The following is a 21,995-nucleotide window of genomic DNA, read 5'->3' as shown; positions in this document are numbered from 1 at the left end:
AGGTATCGGGCAATGCAGCAGGGTGCTTCAATGGCACAAGCGCCACCTGTCAGTGGATTATTTAATAGCACTCAAGAGGCTCCAGGTGAAAGAGCGATTTTTAATGGAAAAAAGGTAGCAGGATTGTTAGGAGCAATAAGAGTCATCTATGCGAACCTAAACCCCATCTCCCCCTGTGGGTCCAGCGATTCAAATAGGCCCAAGGTATTCCTGCCTGTCATAAGAGGCAACTAAAAGGAGTCTCTCACATTTTGGCCTTATGTGATGGTCCCCTGTAGGGTTTGACTCCCATTCTTCAAAATTTTCCCGAAGTGTGAGCCAATTGTGGAAAAACGCCGTACATGGTGCATTGTGTCCATTGTGCATTGAGATCTTTAGCCCACTTTCTCGTTGTCATTGCAGTCCCGCCCATACTCCATCTCTTGGGCGAGAACACCTTCCTGGGTGCGTTTTCTACCAAGCACTATGCAGTGTCGCTTTCTGCATTGACGATGACCATGGACTTCTTTGCACCTGATATTGAACACGGTAGCCAGTCTGTTGTGGTGGGGTCGCCATGTACCCTGTTGGTTGTAGTCCCCTGACCACACAAAGATTGCTCTGCTGATGCCTGCACCGTTAACTCCCAACATATGCCCTGGGGCATCGGGACTCCCAGCAGTGGCCATCCTGCCAGGTGGCTTTTGCTGTGGCTAGGTGGTTCCCATGGGGAGGGCCCCTGATCGAAGTGGGTGGCATCAGGGCGGATGACACACGATGAAGTGTAGTCCATCATCTCTTGCTGGTGGTGAAACACCAGCAGTCTCTAAGCGATCACGAGCTCAATTCAGCTCACAGAAGTACAACCCCTAATCATTCCCCTCTCTGGCCCCACCATGGGAGAAATGTCAGGCTAAAGATGGCAGTGGAGTTTTTTGGCCCTGGTACATTGTACGTTTGAGAGCTGATGGGGAAGCTTTCATGACAACGAAGCCTCAGTTTTTTGATGAGCATTTAAAGTACAAATTTGGGGAGGTGGAGGGCTTGTCCAAAATGAGATCTTGGTCAGTCTTGATCAAAACACCATACTGTGCCCAGTCACGGGTGCTACTCACTTGTGACAAGCTGGGGGTTGTTTCTGTCACCATGATGCCCCATAAGACCTTAAATATAGTCCAGGGTATCATATTTCACAGGGACCTTCTTTTGCAGTCTGACGATGAGCTGCGCGCCAATTTAGAGCGGCGAGGTGTACATTTCGTCAGGCATGCCCACCAGAGTCCGAGGAATAATCAGGTTGCCACCAGTGCCTTCATCTTGGCCTTTGAGGGTGATACATTGCCTGAGAAAGTCAAGGTGATGGTTTACTGCTGTGATGTAAAGCCCTATATCACTCCCACAATGCGGTGCTTTAAGTGCTGGAAGTTCGACCATATGTCTTCCCAGTGTACTTCCAGCATCACATGTCGAGATAACGGACGCTCATCACATCTCAATACTCCATGTGGCCGCTCCCATCTGTATCAACTGCGGAGAGCACCATTTGCCTTGCCTGCCAGACTGCAGGCTTCTCCAGAAAGAAAGGACAATCATGGAGCACAAAACCCTGGACCGACTGACCTACACTGAGGCCAAGAGAAAATTTGAACACCTGCATCCTGTGCGTATGACATCGTCTTATGCCGCCACTGCAACAGTTATGGCACCATCAGCTCTGCCAACCCAAGTCACCTCTCACAGCCGGAAGACTACACCTGCCCCCTTGATGGTGGGGGGCGTTTCCCTCTCTGTTGCTCCTGCACCACCCACTTCGGGAACAACACCCCCCTCCCCAACCATCGAAGACATGAGTCCCCACTTCTAAGCCGGAGGAGCATAAGTCTTCTTTGGCTTCTCTCGTTAGAAGGGTCCTTTGGGTCACTAACTTCCCATGTTTCTCCTAGTGGGAAAAATGACACCCACCAGTGGCTGGAGAGCCCAAAAGCAGCTGGTCATAGGGCTTCATGCTCATCCTCAGTCCCGGAGACTGAACCAGTGAAGTCCTCCCAGTCTCACGATGACGTCATCCTCCAGTGGAATAGTGATGGTTTTTTCCACTGTTTGGCTCAGCTACGGTAACTGTTAAGCTTAACATCTGCTATCTGTGTTGCCCTCCAGGAAACCTGGTTCTGGGCAATGCGGACCCATGCTCTCTGTGGCCATAAGGGATATTACAGGAACTGTAGCGCCTATAATCAAATGTCATGTGGAGTTTGTGTTATGTCCTAAACTTAGTCTGTACTGACACTGTGCCCCTTGAAACCCCTCTTGAAGCTGTGGCTGTCAGAATAGGGACGACGCAGGAAATAGCTGTCTCCAATGTATATCTTTCTCCAGATGGTGCAGTACCTCTGAATGTATTAGCTGCACCGATTGATCAACTCCCTAAACCTTTTTTACTTTTGAGAGATTTTAATACCCATAACCCCTTGTGGGGTGGCACTTCGTGTACTGGCTGAGGAAGAGGTGTCGAAACTTTACTGTCTCAGTTTGACCTCTGCCTCTTAAACACTGGGGCTGCCAAGCATTTCACTGTGGCTCATGGTAGTTACTCGGCCATTGATTTATCAATTCACAACCCAGGACTTCTCCCATCTATCCACTGGAGAGCACATGACGACCTGTGTGGTAGTGACCACTTCCCCATCTTTCTGTCACTGCCCCAACGCCAGGCCCATGGACACCTGCCCAGATAGGCTTTAAACAAGGCCAACTGGGAAACTTTCATCTCTGATGTCACTGTTGAATCTCCTACACACGGTAACATCGATGTGATGGTTGGGCAGGTGGCTACAGCAATTATTGAGTGTTCCGATACTGATCACTGCTGCTGAGGAAGATTCCCCGCATTCGCAGATAAAGGCGACGTCGCGCCGCTGTTTACAAAGGCATTGACAATTTACAAATAGACAGTCAAACTAACATTGGTGCTCAAGTATTTTTACAAGGACCGTCCGTCTTTTGTGGTTGCTTAGTGAACTTCTTGCAAATACAAAACGCGATCCCTCACTCTTTAGGGTGCCTGAGGTGTAAGGTAATCCCTTGGTTGTCGCTGGAAGTTGCTAAAGCAATTAAGGAGTGTCGGCGAGCTCTACAGCGGCATAAGTGGCACCCTTCTCTGGAGAACCTCATCGCCTTTAAACGACTCCATGCTCGTGTTCGCTACCTTATCAAATGACAGAAGCAGGAGTGTTGGGAGAGATACGCCTTGACTATTATGTGTCATATGTGACCTTCCCACGTCTGGGCAAAGATAACACGTCTTTTTGGGTACCAGACCCTGACAGGTGTTCCTGGTGTTACCATAAATGGCATGTTATCTAGCGATGCAAGTGCGATTGCCAAGCACTTCGCACGAGCCCTTGCGTTGGAGAATTACCCCCAGCTTTTCACATTCTCAAACAGCAGCTGGAAGGGAACGCCCTCTGATTCACTACATGCCACAGTGAATCCTATAACGCCCAATTTACAGAGTGGGAGCTCCTCAGTGTCCTTTCACATGCCCCGACACAGCTCCTGAGCCTGATAGGATCCACAGCCAGATGATTAAAAATCTCTCATCTGACTACAACCGACACCACCTTGTTATTTTCAACCGGATATGGTGTGATGACATTTTTCCATTGGAATGGCGAGAGAGCATCATCATTCCGGTGCTCAAACCCGGTAAAAACCCACTTAATGCAGATAGCTATCAGCCCATCAGGCTCACCAATGTTCTTTGTAAACTGCTGGAATGTAGGGTGTTGTTGGTTGGGTTGGGTCCTGGAATCACATGGCGTACTGCCTCCATGTCAGGGTGGCTTCTGCCAATGTCGCTCTACCACTGATAATATTGTGTCCCTCGAGTCTGCCATCCGAAGAGCCTTTTCCAGATGGCAATACGTGGTTGCCGTCTTTTCTGACTTACGTAAAGCATACGACACGACCTGGTGACATCATATCCTTGCCACATTGTATGAGTGGGGTCTCCGGGACCTGCTCCTATTTTACTTTCCATGTCCAAGTTGGTGCCTCCTATAGTTCCATACATATCCAGGAGAATGGAGACATGCAGGGGTCTGTATTGAGTGCCTCTCTATTTTTAGTGGCCATTAATGGTCTAGCAGCAGCTGTCGGACCATCTGTCTCACCTTCTCTGTATGCAGACGACTTCTGCATTTCGTATTGCTGCTCCAGTACTGGTGTTGCTGAGCGTCGCCTACAGGGAGCCATCCACAAGGTGCAGTAATGGGCTCTAGCCCACGGCTTCCAGTTTTCAGCCGCAGTCGTGTGTCATGCACTTCTGTCGGTGTCGAACCGTTCATCCAGACCCAGAACTTGACCTTCATGATGATCCACTCATTGTAGTGGAGACATATCGATTCTTAGGACTGGTTTTCGACACTCAATTGACTTGGCTTCCTCATCTCCCACATCGGCAGCCCAGGTCGGGGCTGACTATTGATGTTTGCACGCTGTCACTTCTCTCCTTTCAGTCCATGGTGTACACCACGGCCGCAGCTTCCTGAACCTTTCACGTGGCCCTAAGGACTCCGTTAACCCTGCGGCTCTCCACTGTCACTTCCTCTCTATTTTTGATGTGTTCTGGGGCTCTGAAGTGATTTACGTCGACAGCTCAATGGCTGATGGTCACGTAGGCTTTGCATATGTTTATGGAGGACATATTGGACAGCACTCCTTGCCAGATGGCTGCAGTGTTTCACTGCAGAGCTGGTAGCCATATCTCGCGCTCTTGAGCACATCTGCTCATGCCCTGGCGCATCATCTCTGCTGTGTACTGACTCACTGCACAGCCTACAAGCTATTGACCAGTGCTACCCTTGCCGTAGTCTGGTAGCATCCATCCAGGAGCCCATCTATGCCCTGGAACAGTCCCGTCGTTCAGTAGTGTTTGTGTGGACTCCTAGGCACATTAGAATCACAGGCAACAAACTTGCCGACAGGCTGGCTAAACAGGTGATGCGGAAACTGTTTCTGGAGATGGGGATCTCCGAAGCTGACCTGCGTTCTGTCTTACACTGCAGGGTTTTCAGAACAGAATGGCATAACAGTAAGCACAACAAGCAGCGTACCATTAAGCAGATGACGAATGTGTGGTAGTCTTCCATGTGGTCCTCTCGCAGGGAATCAGTTGTCCTCTGCCGGCTCCGCGTTGGCCATACGTGGTTAATGCATGGTCACCTAGTCTGTCGTGGGGACCCACCTCTGTGTTGCTGTGACTCCGAAATGACAGTTGTCAAACTCTTGCCGGACTGCCCACTTTTAGCCACTCTTCTGTGTACTTTTAACTTTCCCAGCTCCCTACCTTTGGTGTTGGGCGACAATGCCTCAGCAGCAGTTTTAGTTACAGTTTTATCCGTGAGAGTGGGTTTTATACTTCTATGTAGGTTTTAGCGCATGTCCTTTGTCCCTCTGTGTCCTCCATCGTAGTGCTTTTAGGGTGGAAGTTTTAATGTGTTGCAGAGTGGCTGGCTTCCCATTTTTATTCTCATGGTTGGCCAGCCACTATAATCTGCTTTCTTGTTTTACTCTATTCTGTTTCTAGCATCTCAGTTGTTTTCTTGTCCTCTTTTGTTCCTTTTAGGGTTTGTTGCCTTTCTTCGTTCTTGTGGTTTTTCCTTTCTTTCCATTTTGTGTTACATATCTCGTCCATTTTATTGTCACACTTGTGGCATTGTTTTATTAGGAACAGGGGACTGATGGCCTCGTAGTTTGCCCCCCCCCCCCCCCCTCTTTTAAACCAACCTAAACCCCATCATCCCAAGTGTAGGCTAAATTCAAACACATTTGCAGCCATCTGCCGCCCATGAGGTGCTTGACATACTTGTAAACAGTAAAATCTGCACTGATCCTGCAGTACTTGCCAACTGTTTTGCGGCTCACTTCGCTGAAGTGTCGACTTATAGTAATTACATCCTCATTTTATGACCCAGATACACTTTACTGAGTGCCGCCTGCTATCCTTCCGTGCACATGGTTTTCTTTTACACAGTGCCCCTTTTACTGAATGGAAGCTCTGCATTGCTTTGGCAGTGTGTCGAGATACAGCCCCTGGAACCGACAAAATACACAACAAAATTCTCAAACGTCTTCGTGCCAACAGCATGAAACATATCGTCGAAATTGTTAATCGTATGTGGCAGAAAGAATAATTTCCCTCTCAATGGTGGGAAGGTATTATTATTCCTGTCCTGCAACTGGGAAAGGCCTCACATAATTTAACGAACTACCAACCAATCTTTCTGACAAATGGGCTGTGTAAGCTACTCAAATGAGCGGTCAGCTGCTGTCTTTGTTGATGCCTTGAAGTGGAGAGCATATACCATGATTCCAAAGTGGCTTTTAGGCTTTCTGGTCCACCACAGATCACCGGGTTTATCTGAAATCTGCAGTACACAATGCTTTTGTTCTTTGCCAATATCTAATTGTTGTGTTCTTTGACCTGCATACAATACCACCGGGAGACATCATGTTCAGTCTACACAGAGTGAAAGAGGTTTGTGGGGTAGTTTACCCATTTTTATCCAGAATTTCTTATTTCTCACACTATTTCAGATCCAGATAGATTCGACTCTCAGCAACCAATGTGTGTTGGAAACAGGAGTACCTCTGGGATTGGTTCAGAGCATAATGTTGTTCGCTGTTGCCATCAGTGGTGTCATAAATACAGCGGCCCCCACAGTCTGTCACTGTATGTGGATGATCTTTGCCTGTAGTATACATCTGTATCACTGTGCACCACTGAGCGCAAGTTTCAGGGGACTGTCTTGAGAGTACATGACTGGACTTTGAATCATGGCTATCAATTTTCTCACGCAAAATCACAAGTTGTGCTTTTTTGCCGACTCCAGACTGTGCATCCCCATCCAGAAATATATCTTGGTGACCATTTACTTGAAATCATTGAAACGTTTCAATTCTTACGTATTTCATTTGACAAGAAGCTAACTTGGCTGCCACGTGTCCGCCAGCTCAAGGCAGCTTGTATTAAGAAACTAAATTCTCGCCATTTTCTTAGTAACTGTTTGTGGGGGAGTGGAATGCAGTTCTTCTGAGGTGTTACAATGGAATGGATGTGTTGCCTGTGAGTCTGCAGCACGATCTGTACTGAACTTGCTGAACCCTGTTCGCCACACTGGCATGCACTTGGCAACTGAGGACTTCAGTATGGTGTCCTACCACTGCAGGTTAGATGACAGCAGCTTTTGGCTAATTATACTGTCACTGTCTGCCAGATACATACTCATCCATGTCACTGAATTCTGTTCCACAACCAACTGTCCAACTGTTCAAACTGTTTGTGTACCACTGAAAACTGGGTAGTTATGCTGGGATCTGACTTGATACGTTATTGAAGGACCTTCAACACCTCCCCTCCCCCGGTCATGTGATATGGATTTACTTTTTTTGTCAGCCCAAGAAGGATGCTGATCTTACCCAACACCAGTTTTGTTCAATCACCCACAATTATTCTAACTCAGTACTCTTCTACACAGGAGAATTGAAAGTCAACAACAGATTTGGTTACGCTTTTGCGCATGTAAGGGGACACGAGAAGGACTCTGTACTGAGTGCCTGCAGTGTATACACTGCAGAGTTGGTTGCCATATCTCAGGCTTTGTGGTACATCAGATCCCTTAACATGATGAACTTTCTGGTCTAGTGACTTCATGAGCTGCTTAAAAGGCATATTCTTGTACTATCTCAAAAATGGGTTGGTCACCAACATCCAGGACCTATTGGTTGACCACTGCAGCTCCAGAAAGACATGACCTTCATCTGGACACTGAGCCACATAGGCATTCTAGGAAATGAACTAGCTGACAGTCTCGCTAAAGATGCCACTGGAGGGGATCATCTTGATGTCGGAATACTGGGCCTGGAATACCAGGTCGAGACTTAAGATTACAACTTTGACTCAATGTTTTGAGGCACTGAGATTTGGAATGGCAGACTAATATGACCCAAAGCAAGTTACAAGTGATTAAGGGGTCTGCTAAGGTGCGGCGTACATCTTTCCAGGCCTCTCAGAAAGATACCATTGTGTTATTCCAACTATGCATTGTCTACATGAGACTCACCCACAAGTTTCTTCTGAGTTGGGAGGCTCTTCCTCACTGCAGTTGTGGTAGTCTACTGATGATAGTACATGTTCTTGTTGAGTGCACCATACTGGCCGATCTGAGGCACGCTCTCAGCTTGCGTCCCTCTCTCCCTCAGATGCTTGTGGATAATGAGACAGCCACTACCAGCCATTACTACAGGAAACATGAGGAGAAACTGAAACTCTTTATCAGTGATAAGAGCCTTGGGTATGTATCTTCAGAAGATACATTTTATCGTTTCTGCCACACCTTGGTTAATAATTCAGTGCTGGCCAGGGTGGCCGAGCGGTTCTAGGCGGTACAGTCTGGAACCGTGCGACCGCTGTGGTCGCAGGTTCGAATCCTGCCTCGGGCATGGATATGTGTGATGTCCTTAGGTTAGTTAGGTTTAAGTAGTTCTAAGTTCTAGGGGACTGATGACCTCAGAAGTTAAGTCCCATAGTGCTCAGAGCCATTTGAACCAGCGAATAATTCAGTCTGCTGAAAAAGGATGGCCACAGTAGTGATAGTGCTAGAAAAAGAGTCGCAAATCCTATACACAATGCATACCACCCCTTGCCTTCTCCGCCTTGCCACCAGCCAACAAGGGGTTTTATCAGTTCATGTGCATTGCAATGTAAACATATGTTCCCTGTATCGGTGCCCATACAGCATTGCAGCAGGATTATTAACCACTGTAGATTCTCAGCACACACTTCAGCCCTCATGTGCACTGCTTGGTGGGAAATGGTTGATTTAACCTCCGGCAACCAATTCCATTGGGAGTTTTTCTGCCAGGCAGTGGATTACCTCAAAGTAAGGAGTATTCCAGATAGGTCAACACTGTCACTTCTTCCATTACTCTGTAGTACCAGTGTTGATATTTAAAATGTTAGTATTCTCCTTTGTACTACTCCTCATCATCACCTTCATCATTGCTCTGTTTATCTTTAAACCATATTCCATGCTAAATCTGTTATCCTTTACTTTCAACATACCAATTTTTCTGGTCTTTCTTTGAAATGTCCTTGGCCAGTGGCTGGCATGGAGCATAGGAATTTTAGGCGACATTCTCATGCTCTTTCCTGTTCTGACACCTCTCACTTGTTCGTGGCCAGTTCTCTAGTGTCTTACACTTTGGATTCTGTAGAGAGAACTACTGGGTTCCTCTGTTTTCCTGAGGCACCAAGGAGGTTGCAGCTTAACAGAAGGCCTGTTTGTTCATAATGGGAAGGCCTTCAAGTCTCCCAGTTCAATCGCCTTGTGTCCTTGGAACTCTGCAGCATCCCTCAGCTGCCAGTCAGTCTTCCAACAAGACACCACTTTCAGAGCAAAGCACAAACCTTGAAAACCATACATGTGGCTTTCAGAAATGTCTTACTGTTTTGTCCCCAGGTCCCACTGTGAAATATTACAAAACGTACAAGAAGTAGCCATACGATTTTAATTATCACCACAAAAAATAAAGTTTTGTGATTAAATTTTTGTTTGTTTTCAGGTGCATGTCTGCAGCTGTGGTACACATTCAAATCCCCACACCATAGTACTGTAGCATGATGCTAGAGTAGCCAAAAGAAAATGAGATAGTGCATCACCACTTACAGTGTTTCTTCCTCTTGAACATTCTTCCACGAGCTAGTTCAGTCAGTTTAGGGGAAAGGCAGTGAATTCGTAGCTCCATATACAAATGTGATTTCAATTCTGATCTATTCTTATAACTGATTTGTAAAGAATACAGTCCTCTTTTTCTATTAATGTGAACATATTTTCTTCATAAAAACTACATACTGCTCAATGGAGCTAACTGAATTTTTTACAATGTCTCTGAAGAGAACTGAGGACAATTAAGAGATCCTTAATGTTAATTGGGGAACTCATTAATAAAGCTAACAAAGAGTGGGGATGGACTCCTGACTGAAAATGGAAGGAAAAAGGTCCTGTGAACATTTGTTCGGAAATGGTTGTCACGCGCGTTTGTGTGTTTGTGTGTGTGTGTGTGTGTGTGTGTGTGTGTGTGTGTGTGTGTGTGGGTGTGCACGTGCGCCCAGGCACTTGAGTGTGATTTGCAGAATGCCAAGTACATTTAGACGTGGTTGCTACTCCTGCCACTGGAAAGAAGTGGACATCATGAGATTTAAAAACCAAGACATGGCCCACAGCTCACAGACCATTGGTCTATAAACCTAACAGAATACCACTTGTTACAACGTATTTTAACAAGATATGTTGTATGGAAGGCAGCATGTACCACCTCAGCTTATCTTGGGATCTATTCTTTACTTTTTATAAGAGTGGGATATGTGTGATGTGTTGTAAAACTGTCAGGCACAGGATATTTGAGTGTATTTACAGAGTGTTTTCGCTTCACATTCTACCAATGTTCACATAGTTGTGCACATCTGTTAAAGAGCTATGTTAAATATTTTATGAGATTACATGTGTACACATGTAGGTGGGTAAGGCACATCAAATTTCATATGTTTTGATAGTGAGAAAGTTTTGATAGGTGGTCCATTTGGAATTTTTTTAGACAAATTTATTTTAAATTAGCTTTGTACGGTATGATAACTATGCTGTTGGACATCCTTAATTAAAATAATAATCTTACATGGTGAATGTTTTTAATAAGCAGAGTTTTATACGGCTGTTTATAATCTGAGAACAAATGAACATTACATGTACCAAAGATATGTTGATACGTAATCATTGTAGAAGGCCATGTTTATTAAATGGATAGTTGCATTATGCCAGAAGCAGAATTAGTGCCAGGGAAGACCCAATTAAGTCATTTTGAGATTAACTACTAAATATCAGAATTACTTACAAATTGGTCTCTGTAAAGACAGCATATTTAATTTCATTCAAGATTGTAAACCTTAATAAATCATGTGAACAAAGGGATTGATGCCAGTTTACTAAATAGGAGAGGCTCTGATCAATTGACAGCGAGTCAGTCGAAACAGTTGCTGTGGGTGTTTGTCGACACACCGATGAAGCACTTTGTCCGAGAGCTAAGCATTTTTCTTTGTTTTTCCGTAGCAGCATAATACCCTGCAGCTGATCTGTTTGATGAGCTGTGATCTCTGCTCTTGATATGTATTACTTTTCATCCTGAAATTTCCATTACCCCAAATAGTGCAATTTTACTTAATAGCTGCTCATATTTCTGCTAGAAAGGATCAATGTGTTTGTTCTCTCTGGTTTTCTGGCATTATTACTTTAATTTAGGTAAGATAATTTGCTGTCTTGTGTTTAGAAAGTGCAAAATTCAAATTACCCTCTCAGCATCTTGATTGTGATGTCTACAGTTTCCCTGATTTGCTTCAGCTAAATAAATGAAGTGTTTTTCTGAAAACGACAGCCATTCCATGACCCATCTTTGTCCTCTTGAGTTAAAGCTCTGTTATCTAATATCCTGACTGTCAGTCAGCTATGAAACTCATATCTTCTCTGGGTTCTCTTCTTTTTTATTTTATTGTGATAAAACAAGTTGCCGCCGCTCATACTTCAGCTGTCATTCAACAACATCTTTGCTTCTGTACTTCCGCCTCGACTGACATCTCTGCCCAAACTCTTTGCCTTTACATATGTCTGTTTGTGTCTGTATATGTGTGGATGGATATGTGTGTGTGTGCGTGAGTGTATACCTGTCCCTTTTTCCCCCTAAGGTAAGTCTTTCTGCTCCCGGGATTGGAATGACTCCTTACCCTCTCTTTCCTGATGAAGCAACCGTGGGTTGTGAAAGCTTGAAATTTGTGTGTGTGTTTGTGTTTGTTATTGTCTCTATCAACATACCAATGCTTTTGTTTGGTAAGTTACAGCATCTTTGTTTTTAGATATATTTTTCCCACGTTTACCTCTATTATATTCATATATAATGTTACATTTTTATATGCAATTAATTTGCCCTTAAATGAATTTCCATGGAATTACTGTGATGTATTGTTATTTCTCAGATGAACTTTTTGGCACGACGAGTTTAGTTCCAAATAAGACGCAAAGAATGCCAGCAGAAGCTTCTGGTGGAAGGAAGAAGGAAAAAACTGTAGTATTCGATGATCCACTAATGGCACTTTCTAAGTCTGGGGATACATCACCTTAGGAAAAAGGAATGTGAGTGTACTCATACTACAAATTTATTTTAAGGCTTTTTTTTAAAAAAATTCAGCAAGCAGTCCTCCACAACTGTTAAATAATCAAAGGAGTTCATGTTATAAATACAATAGGTGTTTTATTTGTAAACAGGTGTCCTCAACCACAGAAATCATCACTTGGGTGAAAATGATAATGATAGCAGAAATAATCATGCAGTGTTGAATTAGTTATTGTAAGGTCAGATACGCATAAAAATGCGTACTAACATTTGTAATCAAACACAAGTTCAGATTTTTGTTCACATCATCAATTTATGCTACATTGCAAAATGTAAAATGCCAAATGTTTTCGTCATCAGCACGTTGCAGTTCTTTTCAAAATATTAATAAGTGGTAGGATATAGTTTATAACAGTAAATAAGAAGCTTCAAACAAGTTACATGAAATCTGATTCAGTCTTAATAATGTTATTTCTTCACCATACTGACACATTCTGTTATTTTGAAATTTTGTGTTCGTCCGTAATGAACTATAGTTAAGAATGTTTACAGCATTTTACATGGCGGCAGCAACAACCTTTCCCCTACCCTACCATCTCTGTCCCATCCCTTTTCACCTCATGAAGTTTAAGCCTTCCTGATTTGAGGTGGCTTGTGTGCATCATTAAAGATGGTGCACTTCGACGATACACACAGCTGTATTGGAGATGGACATACATTGGAACGATATTTATGGAGAAGCCAGACCAACATATGGTTCCTGTAGATGGGCAGCAGCTTTTTCATAGGAATTCACTCTGCAGCAGAGTCTGCATTTATTTGAAACTGGCAGATTAAAACTCTGTTCTAAACTGGGGATCAAACCTGGGAATTTTACCTTTTGTGGATAAGTGATCCACTGACTGAGCTATTGAAGCACAACTCAAACCAGCTTTACTTCTGCCAGTTGTTATGTTGTTGCATTAATTTGAGGTGTAAGCGAATTTGAGGTGTAAGCGGTGCTGATAGACAATAAAAGCAGGTTGAAAGCTGTGAGCTATCTGAGGAAGTTAACCTTGCATTGCTGCGCAACTGTTTCACCAGGTACCCAGTCTAGCTTACCAAATTCCCAACCAGACTAACATTAATTATAATCTTTTAATAGTCATACGGCAACTGGTGATTATATATTAAAAACAATGATTCCAAGACTTACCAAGCGGGAAAGCTCCGGTAGACAGGCACAATAAAATAAAACACACACACACACACACACACACACACACACACACACACACACACACACACACACACACACACACACACACAAAATTTCGAGCTTTCGCAACCGGCGGTTGCTTCGTCAGGAAAGAGGGAAGGAGAAGGAAAGATGAAAGGATGTGGGTTTTAAGGGAGAGGGTAAGGAGTCATTCCACTCTCAGAAGCGGAAAGACTTACCTTAGGGGGAAAAAAGGATAGGTATATACTCGCGCGTGCACATGCATGCACGCACGCACGCGCACACACACACACACACACACACACACACACACACACACACACACACACATCCATCCATACGTATACAGACACAAGCAGACATATTTAAAGGCAAAGAGTTCGCGCAGACATCTGCTTGTGTCTGTGTATGTATGTATGGATGGATGTGTGTGTGTGTGTGTGTGTGTGTGTGTGTGTGTGTGTGTGTGTGTGTGTGTGTGTGTGTGCGCGCGCGCGCGTGTATATACCTATCCTTTTTTCCCTTTAAGGTAAGTCTTTCCGCTCCCGGGAGTGGAATGACTCCTTACCCTCTCCCTTAAAACCCACATCCTTTCATCTTTCCTTTTCCTTCCCTCTTTCCAGACGAAGCAGCCGCCGGTTGCGAAAGCTCGAAATTCTGTGTCTGTTATAATAAAATTGTGCCTATCTACCGGCACTTTCACGCTTGGTAAGTCATATATATATCACTGGTTGTCGTATGACTGTTAAAAGATTATGATTAATGTTAGTCTGGTTGGGAATTTGGTAACCTAGACTGGATACCTGGTGAAACAGTTGCGCAGCAATGCAAGGTTAACTTCCTCAGATAGCTCACAGCTTTTAACCCACTTTTATTGTCTATCAGCACCGCTTACACCTCAAATTAGTGCAACAACATTACACATGGTGACCCTGTTCTGTGATTCCACTAGACTCTGGAATCTCTGAAATGTTAGATTTCGAGCATTGTATAATCTTAATTTTTTTCCCTGCAGCGCTAAAAAACTTCTGCATTGTTTCTGTGCAGACTTTCAAATGATTCACGGCATTGTTGAGTGGCGTTGTGTTGTTTGTCTTGTTGTTTTGTTTTCTATATTTGTGTGTTTTGTGTGTGTGTGTGTGTGTGTGTGTGTGTGTGTGTGTGTGTGTGTGTGTGTGTGTGTTTTTCTCGCTTGTAAATTGCTCTGTTCGATCAAAGATAAAAATTTGTTTTGCGTGTGAAAAAGAGCGTACCAGGTTGGGTACCTTTCGTATAACTGTCATAATTTTTGGGGGATACGTTTATTGCGATTAATGTGTTGCGTACCGGGTACAGTAGAGCGAAACATTCCATGTGGGAAAAATATATCTAAAAACAAAGATGATGTGACTTACCATACAAAAGTGCTGGCAGGTCGATAGACACACAAACAAACACAAACATACACACAAAATTACGAGCTTTCGCAACCGGCGGTTGCTTCGTCAGGAAAGAGGGAAAGAGAAGGAAAAGATTAAAGGATGTGGGTTTTAAAGGAGAGGGTAAGGAGCCATTCCAATCCGGGGAGCGGAAAGACTTACCTTAGGGGGAAAAAAGAACAGGTATATACTTGCGCGCGCGCACCCACACACACACACACACACACACACACACACACACACACACACACACACACACACACACACATATCCATCCATACATATACAGACACAAGCAGACATATTTAAAGGCAAAGAGTTTGGGCAGATATGTCAGTCGAGGCGGAAGTGCAGAGGCAAAGATGATGTTGAATGACAGGTGAGGTATTAGTGGCGGCAACTTGAAATTAGTGGAGATTGAGGCCTGGTGGATAACGAGAAGAGAGGATACATTGAAGGGCAAGTTCCCATCTCCGGAGTTCGGATAGGTTGGTGTTGGTGGGAAGTATCCAGATAACCCGGATGGTGTAATACTGTGCCAAGATGTGCTGGCCGTGCACCAAAGCATGTTTAGCCACAGGGTGATCCTCATTACCAACAAACACTGTCTGCCTGTGTCCATTCATGCGAATGGACAGTTTGCTGCTGGTCATTCCCACATAGAAAACGTCGCAGTGTAAGCAGGTCAGTTGGTAAATCACGTGGGTGCTTTCACACGTGGCTCTGCCTTTGATCGTGTACACCTTCCGGGTTACAGGACTGGAGTAGGTGGTGGTGGGAGGGTGCATAGGACAGGTTTTACACCGGGGGCGATTACAAGGGTAGGAGCCAGAGGGTAGGTAAGGTGGTTTGGGGATTTCATAGGGATGAACCAAGAGGTTACGAAGGTTAGGTGGACGGCGGAAAGACACTCTTGGTGGAGTGGGGAGGATTTCATGAAGGATGGATCTCATTTCGGGGCAGGATTTTAGGAAGTCGTATCCCTGCTGGAGAGCCACATTTAGAGTCTGATCCAGTCCCGGGAAGTATCCTGTCACAAGTGGGTCACTTTTGGGGTTCTTCTGTAAGAGGTTCTGGGTTTGAGAGGATGAGGAAGTGGCTCTGGTTATTTGCTTCTGTACCAGGTCGGGAGGGTAGTTGCGGGATGCGAAAGCTGTTTTCAGGTATTTTGGTGTAATGGTTCAGGGATTCAGGACTGGAGCAGATTTGTTTGCCACGAAGGCCTAGGCTGTAGGGAAGGGACCGTTTGATATGGAATGGGTGGCAGCTGTCAGCCCCACTCCCAGATTCAACCAAACTGCCCTCGTCAAATATTTACTGTCCTACACTCGTAGTCTCTGCTGGAAATATCACTTTGCCACGATGAAAAGTAATCCTGATCCCACTCCTAATGATCCAACTCCCGAAGACACTATCCAAATTGAACCCTGCCTGGAACAGGTCCGTCCTCCATCACAGCGGGACACACCTCCTCTTCCTCAAAATCACCCTCTCCAAACCTTCCAGGAGTTTCTCACTTCCAGCCTTGCCTCTCAATCTTTCTTGAAAAACCTTAATCCTACTCCCAACATCACGACAGCCGAAGCCCAGGCTATCTGAAAGCTGACCAGTCCATCATCATTCTTCCGGCTGACAAAGGTTCCACGACCGTGGTACTTGATCATCGGGAGTTTGTGCCTGGGGGACTGCGTCAGCTTTCAGACAACTCTACATACAGAGTTTGCCAAGGTAATCCCATTCCTGATGTCCAGGCGGAGCTTCAAGGAATCCTCAGAACCTTAGGCCCCCTACAAAACCTTTCACCTGACTCCATCAAACTCCTGACCCCGCCAACACCTCGCACTCCTACCTTCTACCTACTTCCTAAAATTCACAAACCTAAACATCCCGGCTGCCCCATTGTAGCTGGTTACCAAGCCCCCACAGAACGTATCTCTGCCTACGTAGATCAACACCTTCAACCCATTACATGCAGTCTCCCATCCTTCATCAAAGACACCAACCACTTTCTCGACTGCCTGGAGTCCTTACCCAGTCTGTTACCCCCGGAAACCATCCTTGTAGCCATTGATGGCACTTCCCTATACACAAATATCCCACACATCCAGGGCCTCGCTGCAATGGAGCACTTCCTTTCACGCAGATCACCATCCAATCTACCTAAAACCTCTTTCATCATCACCTTAGCCAGCTTCATCCTGACCCACAACTTCACTTTGAAGGCCAGACATACCAACAATTAAAGGGAACAGCCATGGGTACCAGGATGGCCCCCTCGTATGCCAACCTATTTATTGGTCGCTTAGAGGAAGCCTTCTTGGTTACCCAAGCCTGCCAACCCAAAGTTTGGTACAGATTTATTGATGACATCTTCATGATCTGGACTCACAGTGAAGAAGAGCTCCAGAATATCCTCTCCAACCTTAACTCCTTTGGTTCCATCAGATTCACCTGGTCCTACTCCAAATCCCATGCCACTTTCCTTGACGTTGACCTCCATCTGTCCAATGGCCAGCTTCACACATCCGTCCACATCAAACCCACAAACAATCAACAGTACCTCCATTATGACAGCTGCCACCCATTCCGTATCAAATGGTCCCTTCCCTACAGCCTAGGTCTTCGTGGAAAACGAATCTGCTCCAGTCCTGAATCCTGAATCATTACGCCAAAAACCTGAAAACAGCTTTCGCATCCCGCAACTACCCTCCCGACCTGGTACAGAAGCAAATAACCAGAGCCCCTTCCTCATCCCCTCAAACCCAGAACCTCTCACAGAAGAACCCCAAAAGTGCCCCACTTGTGACCGGATACTTCCCGGGACTGGATCAGACTCTGCATGTGGCTCTCGAGCAGGGTTACGACTTCCTAAAATCCTGCCCCGAAATGAGATCAATCCTTCATGAAATCCTCCCCACTCCACCAAGAGTGTCTTTCCACCGTCCACCTAACCTTCGTAACCTCTTGGTTCATCCCTATGAAATCCCCAAACCACCTTACCTACCTTCTGACTCCTACCCTTGTAATCGCCCCCGGTGTAAAACCTGTCCTATGCACCCTCCAACCACCACCTACTCCAGTCCTGTAACCTGGAAGGTGTACACGATCAAAGGCAGAGCCACGTGTGAAAGCACCCACGTGATTTACCAACTGACCTGCCTACACTGTGACACTTTCTATGTGGGAATGACCAGCAACAAACTATCCATCCGCATGAATGGACACAGGCAGACAGTGTTTGTTGGTAATGAGGATCAGGCTGTGGCTAAACATGCCTTGGTGCACGGCCAGCACATCTTGGCACAGTGTTACAGAGTCCGGGTTATCTGGATACTTCCCACTAACACCAACCTGTCAAAACCCCAGAGATGGGAACTTGCCCTTCAGTATATGATCTCTTCTCGTTATCCACCAGGCCTCAATCTCCGCTAATTTCAAGTTGGCGCCACTCATACCTCACTTGTCATTCAGCATCATCTTTGCCTCTGCACTTCCGCCTCGACTGACATCTCTGCCCAAACTCTTTGCCTTTAAATATGTCTGCTTGTGTCTGTATATGTATGGATGTGTGTGTGTGTGTGTGTGTGTGTGTGTGTGTGTGTGCAAGTATATACTTATTCTTTTTTCCCCCTAAGGTAAGTCTTTCCGCTCCCCGGATTGGAATGGCTCCTTACCCTCTCCCTTAAAACCCACATCCTTTAATCTTTTCCTTCTCTTTCCCTCTTTCCTGACGAAGCAACCGCCGGTTGCGAAAGCTCGTAATTTTGTGTGTATGTTTGTGCTTGTTTGTGTGTGTATCGACCTGCCAGCACTTTTGTATGGTAAGTCACATCATCTTTGTTTTTAGATATATTTTTCCCACATGGAATGTTTCACTCTACTATACCCGGTACGCAACACATTAATCACAATAAATGTATCCCCCAAAAATTATGACAGTTATACGAAAGGTACCCAACCTGGTACGCTCTTTTTCACACGCAAAACAAATTTTTATCTTTGATCGAACAGAGCAATTTACAAAGAGCAATTTACAAGCAAGAAAAACACACACACACACACACACACACACACACACACACACAATTTCGAGCTTTCGCAACCGGCGGCTGCTTCGTCTGGAAAGAGGGAAGGAAAAGGTAAGATGAAAGGATGTGGGTTTTAAGGGAGAGGGTAAGGAGTCATTCCACTCCTGGGAGCGGAAAGACTTACATCTTTCCTTTTCGTTCCCTCTTTCCTGACGAAGCAGCCGCCGGTTGCGAAAGCTCGAAATTCTGTGTGTGTGTTTTATTTATTTATTTATTTATTGTGCCTATCTACCGGCACTTTTCCGCTTGGTAAGTCTTGGAATCTTTGTTTTTAATATATTTTTTCCATGTGGAAGTTTCTTTCTATTTTATATATAAAGAAGTAACTCATTTTATATTTGGAAATTTATTTTAACATTGATCATTGAAATTTCAGCATATTAAACTTGATTCATAACTAAACTGGTCCCTTATTTAGGATTGTGAAAATGTGAGATTGTAAGCTTATGGAACACATCAAATATGGAGCCAAGATTTGGAAACTGCGTACAACACTGTATTCATAAAATAGCACATGAAGAACGTTCAAACATATGCAAGAGGAAATTAACTACAACCAACCGATTCAATTTTCACCCAAAGAAGTTACGTTCGTAGCGCAATCCTGTCCGTCATGTAATTACCGCACACTAGTATACTAAATTCATACTAACTCTGTGTGAAATCTTCCCAAAAAGAATAGCTGAGGGCTACTTTGATGATTACACCACATGCTTCACGTGGTCAACTTGGTTTATACAAAGAGTGTAACTCCACAATAATTTTGATAATTAAAATAAATTAGATCGAAAAGCAATTTACAAAAGAAAAACCTCCAACTGGTTACTATCGTCTTACTATTAACCTGGTGGGTCAAACAATGGTATAAGCACGTGGTACTGGTCTCACAAAGTACACCCCACGTGGGTTGAACATAAAGAAAAGTTGCTATATTGAAAAATATTGTTAAGACGAGACGTTATAATCTCATGCACATTCGCATTTAAGATTGATGATCTTAGTTAGAGTTACTGATCAACACGTGGTTCCACTTTACTCACAAAGTAGTGACAAAGCAACTACTGGAAGATATTCTGAAGTTCACACTCGAAATACACTGTGTGTCAATTTAAGATAACATTAGATATTTTAGAGCTAAACCTGAAATAAAGGTGATTAAATTTTCAGTTAGGCTGAACTTAAGAAATCCATTGTCCTACGGACTTAGCAGACACGCGCTTAGCCAGAGATCTTACCACTTCAGACGCTCGCCACGGACAGACTGACCTGCGCTCCTACCGAGCGTGCTTTCCAAATACAAACGTAAGTGACCAGAGAGGCAGCTTCCTACACCAACATGACAAGGGACGGACAGGAACATACTAAGAATGGAAAACCTCTCTGCTTCTAGAAAGCATAGCTACCTGTTGCGACGTTGGTCCTACTGTTCTCTAGCAGACAGGCTTGCCTGCTACCCTCAAGCATGCAACTATAAATACATTTGCTCATTCATCCTCTCACACAGAAGGGAAGGGGGATGACAGTATCTTATCATATACAGTATATAAAAGAAAGTGGATGTAGGTTCCGTATGAGACTGTGTGACATGAATTACATATAAACTGTGTTTTAAAGTGTAGTAATGTGACAGATCGTTCTTGTTTATGTATAAAAGTAACACGTTTCACTGCTCAGTATTCTCCCAGTTAGTCAGAAACACCACAGTAAATTTAGAACAGGAATTTATGCCGTAAATGACAACAGTTTTAAGAAATTAGCATGAAAGGAATCCAACAGAGCAGGCTTCTCACACCCAACTTAAACCAAAAATGTATAGAAAAGGCAAAAGGTCACCAGCTACTTGCTAAAACACAATAATTTTACACATCTTTATAATCTACCAATTTCAAAGAGAAAAAAAAAATCTGTGACACCTATTTAAAGATAGTGTAGACCTAATTCGGTCAGCAAGTAAAAACAGTGGTTCCATTAATATGAAAACAATTTCTGGTTGTTACCCTTATGGAGTTCACCAGTATTTGCTCATTGCAAGAGCCAACCGATCACAGGAAAATTTATGACTGTTTATTAACAAGTAAAATTTATGAAAATAGCAAAGGTGCCACAGCAATTAAAAAAAATCAAAATAACATCAGTATTATAAAGCAGAACATTACAATGCACAGTCTGAGAAAAAAATGAAAAGAGAAAGAAACATGTTTTACAAAGTGGTTATCGAAAAAAAAATCTATATTTTATAAAACTAATAATTTGTAGAATTAAAATAACTTTGTGGCACTAATTTAATCACTCTACTATATTTCAGTTAGTTAGCAAACAATTAATTATGTGATTGTTACCCTTAAGGGGTTCCTCACTATAAATGTGCCCCATGCAAAGGCTAATCGATCACAGTCCAATGAGAATGAATAGGTGTCTGACTGATAAACGAAGCAATGCCACAGGAATGAATTTACAAAACAAAATATCACAAATCTAATACATCATACAAGAACAAACATTGATCAATAAAACAGCTCTGAAAGCACAAAAAAAGCAATAAATAGAACACCTGCAAAATACAAGAGTCAGTCTAATAAACACCAATAAATCGAACCCCTGCAAAACACACGAGTCAAAGTTTCTCTGACAGAACACACATATATGCATTGGACTAAGAACCGTATAATCACTGTTCACTGGCACACTCAGTAGTTCCACTGTTCTGAGGCACAAAATAAGGCGGGGGGGGGGATCGTCGTCGCCGCAGCTGTCAGCAGGTTTTTCTTTTTTCCATTTGTTGCATGCAATCCCGCCGTCTCTGCCTTCTCATGAAGTTTCTCTTGGTAGCCCGTGTCACATACATCTCGATTTGGTTCCATGTTGGTGTTGTCAAATTCGTGCGGTATCCTCGTTTGACACGCCAGGTTGATATTCCTGGGCAAGGATGACACTTAATGGCTCTTCTTTGTGCCACCCTTAGCTACCACAGAACATCGAACTATGATTTACTGTTGCTTGACAGTGGGCATCTGCCAGAAAAAGTTGATAGGCGTCGTTGACGTCTGCCAGTTTCTCTGGACAGTATGTGTC

General features: G+C 44.1%; 1 protein-coding gene across 2 annotated transcripts in view; it reads left to right on the top strand.

Annotated features, from left to right (window-relative positions):
* The window catches only part of LOC126284873 (WASH complex subunit 2), a 204,574-nt gene that overhangs the window by 163,670 nt on the left and 18,909 nt on the right, over positions 1 to 21,995 (top strand). For both annotated transcript variants that reach the window (XM_049984113.1, XM_049984112.1), the window contains exon 16: positions 12,062 to 12,218. In XM_049984113.1, coding sequence (XP_049840070.1) covers positions 12,062 to 12,207 — 146 coding nt within the window. In that variant the 3' untranslated portion in view covers positions 12,208 to 12,218. The remainder of the gene's footprint in view (positions 1 to 12,061; positions 12,219 to 21,995) is intronic.

The sequence above is a fragment of the Schistocerca gregaria genome, chromosome 8 (genome assembly GCF_023897955.1).
Source record: "Schistocerca gregaria isolate iqSchGreg1 chromosome 8, iqSchGreg1.2, whole genome shotgun sequence".
Classification (NCBI taxonomy): Eukaryota; Metazoa; Arthropoda; class Insecta; order Orthoptera; family Acrididae; genus Schistocerca; species Schistocerca gregaria.
The sequence above is the reverse complement of the archived record's forward strand: the minus strand, read 5'-3'. Positions and strand labels throughout refer to the sequence as shown.